The 6,172-nt window shown below is 57.5% G+C and overlaps 2 protein-coding genes across 2 annotated transcripts; both read left to right on the top strand.

Annotated features, from left to right (window-relative positions):
- Window positions 1-134: 134 nt before the first annotated feature.
- On the top strand, window positions 135-1,793 carry LOC137649239 (uncharacterized). The gene is made up of 3 exons (XM_068382225.1): window positions 135-204; window positions 513-875; window positions 1,492-1,793. The coding sequence occupies exons 1-3, from the start codon at window positions 135-137 to the stop codon at window positions 1,791-1,793; spliced, it is 735 nt and encodes a 244-aa protein (XP_068238326.1).
- Window positions 1,794-2,108: 315 nt separating this feature from the next.
- LOC137649240 (uncharacterized) lies at window positions 2,109-3,608 on the top strand. The gene has a single exon (XM_068382226.1). It carries the CDS (start codon window positions 2,109-2,111, stop codon window positions 3,606-3,608), a length of 1,500 nt encoding a protein of 499 aa, XP_068238327.1.
- Window positions 3,609-6,172: the final 2,564 nt, after the last annotated feature.

The raw sequence follows: 6,172 nt of genomic DNA on the forward strand, positions 1-6,172 counted from the left end.
CACTTGCAGTGCTGTACATGAACAATACGTACTTACATCAATACTGTTAATATAAATAGTGTAATACAGTAGCATTAAAAGAAAATAGATATTATATTATAACTTACTGGAAAATATTCCACAATGGGGCCCAGATGGCTAGGTGGAGAGATACAAGTCGTGCAGTTACAAATGGTCGAACAATGAAATGGACGATGATGGGACGTAAATAGACAGCCTGACACATCTCTGGAGACAAGTTTTCACCGCTACTAACTGCTGTAAATAGGAAATTTAATATAGTACGGTACTAATAATGAAACAGTAACATACATTAAGTCCTGACTGACACTACAGTACATATGCAAAAGATATGATTACGTTAATGCAAATTTAAAAGATCTTAGTTACATACTGTCATTCTAGTTAAATTGAAATTTACTTATTTTTTTTTTATTAAATCTACATGACAGTAATTATTCTCTATAGTACATTAACTTTTATTATTACTTTTTATAATATGTAATCATGAGATTCTGGTACAAGGGGAGGAGGATTGTCTACGTCACCTTATTACCAAGTTTCACTGGGGTTGCTGGAAGAGGGATTGCAGGATTCCACATTCAGGAGACTCCGTGGATCAGTGGTTGGAGGAGGAGGTGGTGAGGGCGGCTGCTCTGAGGGTTTGGTTGGAGGTGGTGGTGGTGGTAGTGATGGCGGCAGCTTAGAGGGTTTGGTTGGAGGAGGAGGTGGTGGTGATGGCGGCAGCTCAGAGGGTTTGGTTGGAGGAGGAGGTGGTAGTGGTGATGGAGGCAGCTCAGAGAGTTTGGTTGGAGGAGGAGGAGGAGGAGGAGGAGGAGGTGGTGGTGGTGGTGGTGATGGCGGAAGCTCAGAGGGTTTGGTTGGAGGAGGAGGTGGTGAAGGCGGCGGCTCAGAGGGTTTGGTTGGAGGTGGTGGTGGTGGTGGTGGTGGTGGTGGCAGCTCAGAGGGTTTGGTTGGAGGAGGAGGTGGTGGTGGGGATGGCGGAAGCTCAGAGGGTTTGGTTGGAGGAGGAGGTGTTGGTGGTGGTGGGTGATGGCGGCAGCTCAGAAGGTTTGGTTGGAGGATGTGGTGGTGGGGATGGCAGCGGCAGCATATAGGGTTTGGTTGGAGGATGTGGTAGTGGTGATGGCAGTGGCAGCTCAGAGGGTTTGGATGGAGGATTTGGTGGTGGGGATGGCAGAGGAAGCTCAGAGGGTTTGGTTGGAGGATGTGGTGGTGGGGATGGCAGCGGCAGCACATAGGGTTTGGTTGGAGGATGTGGTAATGGTTTTGACAGAGGCAGCTCAGAGGGTTTGGATGGAGTATTTGGTGGTGGTGATGGCAACGGCAGCTCAGAGGGTTTGGTTAGAGGATGTGGTGGTGGGGGTGGCTGTGGCTCAGATGATTTGGTTGGAGGAGGAGGAGGAGGTGGTGGTGGTGGTGGTGGTGGTGGTGGTGATGACAGCAGCTCAGAGGGTTTGGTTGGAGGAGGAGGTGGTGGTGGTGGTGATGACGGCAGCTCAGAGGGTTTGGTTGGAGGAGGTGGTGGTGGTGGTGATGGGAGTGGCTCAGAGGGCTTGGTTGGAGGAGAAGGAGGAGGTGGTGGTGGTGGTGGTGGTGGTGGTGGTGGTGGTGGTAGTAGCAGCAACTCAGAGGGTTTGGTTGCAGGAGGTGGTGGTGATGGGGATGGCGGCGGCTCAAAGGGTTTGGTTGGAGGAGGAGGTGGTGGTGGTGGTGATTGTGATGGCGGAAGCTCAGAGGGTTTGGTCGGAGGAGGAGGTGGTGGTGGGTGATGGCGGCCGCTCAGAGGGTTTGGTTGAAGGAGGAGGTGGTGGTGGAGGTGATGGTGGTGATGGCGGCGGCACGGAGGGTTTGGTTGGAGAAGGAGGTGGTGGTGGTGGTGGTGGTGATGACGGCGGCTCAGAGGGTTTGGTTGGAGGATGTGGTGGTGGTAGTGGTGATAGCGGTGGCTCAGAGGGTTTGGTTGGAGGAGGAGGAGGATGTGGTGGAGGTGGTGGTGATGGCGGTGGCTCAGAGGGTTTGGTTGGAGGAGGAGGTGGTGGTGGTGGTGGTGGTGATAACGGCAGCTCAGAGGGTTTGGTTGGAGGATGTGGTGGGTGGAGGCAGCTCAGAGAGTTTGGTTGGAGGAGGAGGAAGTGGTGGTGGTGGTGGTGATGGCGGAAGCTCAGAAGGTTTGGTTGGAGGAGGAGGTGGTGAGGGCGGCGGCTCAGAGGGTTTGGTTGGAGGTGGTGGTGGTGGTGGTGGTGATGGCAGGTCAGAGAGTTTGGTTGGAGGAGGAGGTGGTGGTGGTGGTGGTGGGTGATGGCGGCAGCTCAGAGGGTTTTGTTGGAGGATGTGGTGGTGGGGATGGCAGCGGCACCTCAGAGGGTTTGGTTGGAAGATGTGGTGGTGGTGATGGCAGCTGCAGCTCAGAGGGTTTGGTTGGAGGATGTGGTGGTGGGGATGGCAGCAGCTCAGAGGATTTCGTTGGAGGAGGAGGAGGAGGTGGTGGTGTTGGTGATGAAAGCAGCTCAGAGGGTTTGGTTGGAGGAGGAGGTGGTGGTGGTAGTGATGACGGCGGCTCAGAGGGTTTGGTTGGAGGAGGTGGTGATGGTGGTGATGGCAGCGGCTTAGAGGGTTTGGTTGGAGGAGGAGGAGGTGGTGGTGGTGGTGATGGTGGTAGTAGCAGCAACTCAGAGGGTTTGGTTGGAGGAGGTGGTGGTGGTGGTGGTGGTGATGGCGGCAGCTCAGAGAGTTTGGTTGGAGGAGGAGGTGGTGGTGGTGATGGCGGTAGCTCCGAGAGTTTGGTTGAAGGAGGAGGTGGTGGTGGTGGTGGTGATGGCGGAAGCTCAGAGTCTTTGGTTGGAGGAGGAGGTGGTGGTGGTGGTGATGACAGCGGCTCAGAGGGTTTGGTTGGAGGATGTGGTGGTGGGGATGGCAGCTGCACCTCAGAGGGTTTGGTTGGAGGATGTGGTGGTGGTGATAACAGCGGCAGCTCAGAGGGTTTGGTTGGAGGATGTGGTGGTGGGGATAGCAGCGGCACCTCAGAGGGTTTGGTTGGAGGATGTGGTGGTGGTGATAGCAGCGGAAGCTCAGAGGGTTTGGTTGGAGGATGTGGTGGTGGGGATGGCAGCGGCAGCTCAGAGGGTTTGGTTGGAGGATGTGGTGGTGGGGATGGCAGCGGCAGCTCAGAGGGTTTGGTTGGAGGATGTGGTGGTGGGGATGGCAGCGGCTCAGAGGATTTGGTTGGGGGAGGAGGAGGAGGTGGTGGTGGTGGTGGTGGTGATGACAGCAGCTCAGAGGGTTTGGTTGGAGGAGGAGGTGGTGGTGGTGGTGATGACAGCGGCTCAGAGGGTTTGGTTGGAGGAGGTTATGATGGTGGTGATGGCACCGCCTCAGAGGGTTTAGTTGGAGGAGGAGGAGGAGGAGGAGGAGGTGGTGGTGGTGGTGGTGGTGGTGATGGCGGTGGCTCAGAGGGTTTGGTTGGAGGAGGAGGAGGAGGTGGTGGTGGTGGTGGTGGTGGCGACTCAGAGGGTTTGGCTGGAGGAGCAGGTGGTGCTGGTGGTGGTGGTGGTAGATACTCAAGAGGGTTTGGTTGGAGGAGGTAGTGGTGGTGGTGGTAGTAGCAGATACTCAAGAGGGTTTTGTTGGAGGATGTGGTGGTGGTGGTGGTGGGGATGGCAGCGGCTCAGAGGGTTTGGTTGGAGGAGGAGGTGGTGGTGGGTGATGGCGGCCGCTCAGAGGGTTTGGTTGAAGGAGGAGGTGGTGGTGGTGGTGAGGGTGGTGATGGCGGCGGCACAGAGGGTTTGATTTGAGGAGGAGGTGGTGGTGGTGGTGATGACGGCGGCTCAGAGGGTTTGGTTGGAGGAGGAGGTGGTGGTGGTAATGGCGGCAGCTAAGAGGGTTTGATTGGAGGAGGAGGTGGTGGTGGTAATGGCGGCAGCTCAGAGGGTTTGATTGGAGGAGGAGGAGGAGGTGGTGGTGGTGGTGGTGGTGGTGGTGGCGACTCAGAGGGTTTGGCTGGAGGAGCAGGTGGTGCTGGTGGTGGTGGTGGTAGATACTCAAGAGTGTTTGGTTGGAGGAGGTAGTGGTGGTGGTGGTGGTGGTAGTAGCAGATACTCAAGAGGGTTTTGTTGGAGGAGGTGGTGGTGGTGGTGGTGGGGATGGCAGCGGCTCAGAGGGTTTGGTTGGAGGAGGAGGTGGTGGTGGGTGATGGCGGCCGCTCAGAGGGTTTGGTTGAAGGAGGAGGTGGTGGTGGTGGTGAAGGTGGTGATGGCGGCGGCACAGAGGGTTTTATTTGAGGAGGAGGTGGTGGTGGTGGTGATGACGGCGGCTCAGAGGGTTTGGTTGGAGGAGGTGGTAGTGGTGGTGGTGGTGGTGATAGCGGTGGCTCAGAGGGTTTGGTTGGAGGAGGAGGAGGAGGTGGTGAAGGTGGTGGTGATGGCAGTGGCTCAGAGGGTTTGGTTGGAGAAGGAGGAGGAGGTGGTGAAGGTGGTGGTGATGGCAGTGGCTCAGAGGGTTTGGTTGGAGGAGGAGGTGGTGGTGGTGGTAGTGGTGACTCAAAAGGTTTGGTTGGAGGAGGAGGTGGTGGTGGTGTTGGCGGAAGTTCAGAGGGTTTGGTTGGAGGAGGAGGTGGTGGTGGGTGATGGCGGCCGCTCAGAGGGTTTGGTTGAAGGAGGAGGTGGTGGTGGTGGTGAGGATGGTGCTGGTGGCGGCACAGAGTGTTAGGTTTGAGGAGGAGGTGGTGGTGGTGGTGATGACGGAGGCTCAGAGGGTTTGGTTGAAGGAGGTGGTGGTGGTGGTAGTGGTGGTGATAGCGGTGGCTCAGAGGGTTTGGTTTGAGGAGGAGGTGGTGAAGGTGGTGGTGATGGCAGTGGATCAGAGGGTTTGGTTGGAGGAGGAGGTGGTGGTGGTGGTGGTGGTGGTGGTAGCTCAGAGGGTTTGGTTGGAGGAGGAGGTGGTGGTGGTGGTGGTGGTGTTGGTGATGGCAGTAGCTCAGAGGGTTTGGTTGGAGGAGGAGGTGGTGGTGGTGGGGGTGATGGCGGCGGCTCAGAGGGTTTGGTTGGAGGAGGAGGTGGTGGTGGCGATAGTGGCAGCTCAGAGGGTTTGGTTGGAAGAGGAGGTGGTGGTGGTGGTGGTGATGGCGGCGGCTCAGCGGGTTTGGTTGGAGGAGGAGGTGGTGGTGGTGGTGATGGCGGAAGCTCAGAGGGTTTGGTTGGAGGAGGAGGTGGTGGTGGTGGTGATGGAGGCAGCTCAGAGGGTTTGGTTGGAGGAGGTGGTGGTAGTGGTGGTGGTGGTGATGGCGGCGGCTCAGAGGGTTTGGTTGGAGGAGGAGGTGGTGGTGGCGATAGTGGCAGCTCAGAGGGTTTGGTTGGAAGAGGAGGTGGTGGTGGTGGTGGTGGTGATGGCAGCGTCTCAGCGGGTTTGGTTGGAGGAGGAGGTGGTTTGGTTGGAGGAGGAGGAGGAGGTGGTGAAGGTGGTGGTGATGGCAGTGGCTCAGAGGGTTTGGTTGGAGGAGGAGGGGGTGGTGGGAGTGGTGGGGGTGGTGGTGGTGGTGGCTCAGAGGGTTTGGTTGGAGGAGGAGGTGATGGTGGTGGTGGTGGTGTTGGCGGAAGCTCAGAGGGTTTGGTTGGAGGAGGAGGTGGTGGTGGGTGATGGCGGCCGCTCAGAGGGTTTGGTTGAAGGAATAGGTGGTGGTGGTGGTGAGGGTGGTGATGGTGGCGGCACAGAGGGTTAGGTTTGAGGAGGAGGAGGTGGTGGTGCTGATGACGGCAGCTCAGAGGGTTTGGTTGGAGGAGGTGGTGGTGGTGGTGGTGGTGGTGATAGCGGTGGCTCATAGGGTTCGGTTGGAGGAGGAGGAGGAGGTGGTGAAGGTGGTGGTGATGGCGGTGGCTCATAGGGTTTGGTTGGAGGAGGAGGAGGAGGAGGTGGTGAAGGTGGTGGTGATGGCGGTGGCTCAGAGGGTTTGGTTGGAGCAGGAGGAGGAGGTGGTGAAGGTGGTGGTGATGGCGGTGGCTCAGAGGGTTTGGTTGGAGGAGGAGGAGGAGGTGGTGAAGGTGGTGGTGATGGCGGTGGCTCAGAGGGTTTGGTTGGAGGAGGAGGTGGTGGTGAAGGTGGTGGTGATGGCAGTGGCTCAGAGGGTTTGGTTGGAGGAGGAGGTGGTGGTGGTGGT

The sequence above is a fragment of the Palaemon carinicauda genome, chromosome 11 (genome assembly GCF_036898095.1).
Source record: "Palaemon carinicauda isolate YSFRI2023 chromosome 11, ASM3689809v2, whole genome shotgun sequence".
Classification (NCBI taxonomy): domain Eukaryota; kingdom Metazoa; phylum Arthropoda; class Malacostraca; order Decapoda; family Palaemonidae; genus Palaemon; species Palaemon carinicauda.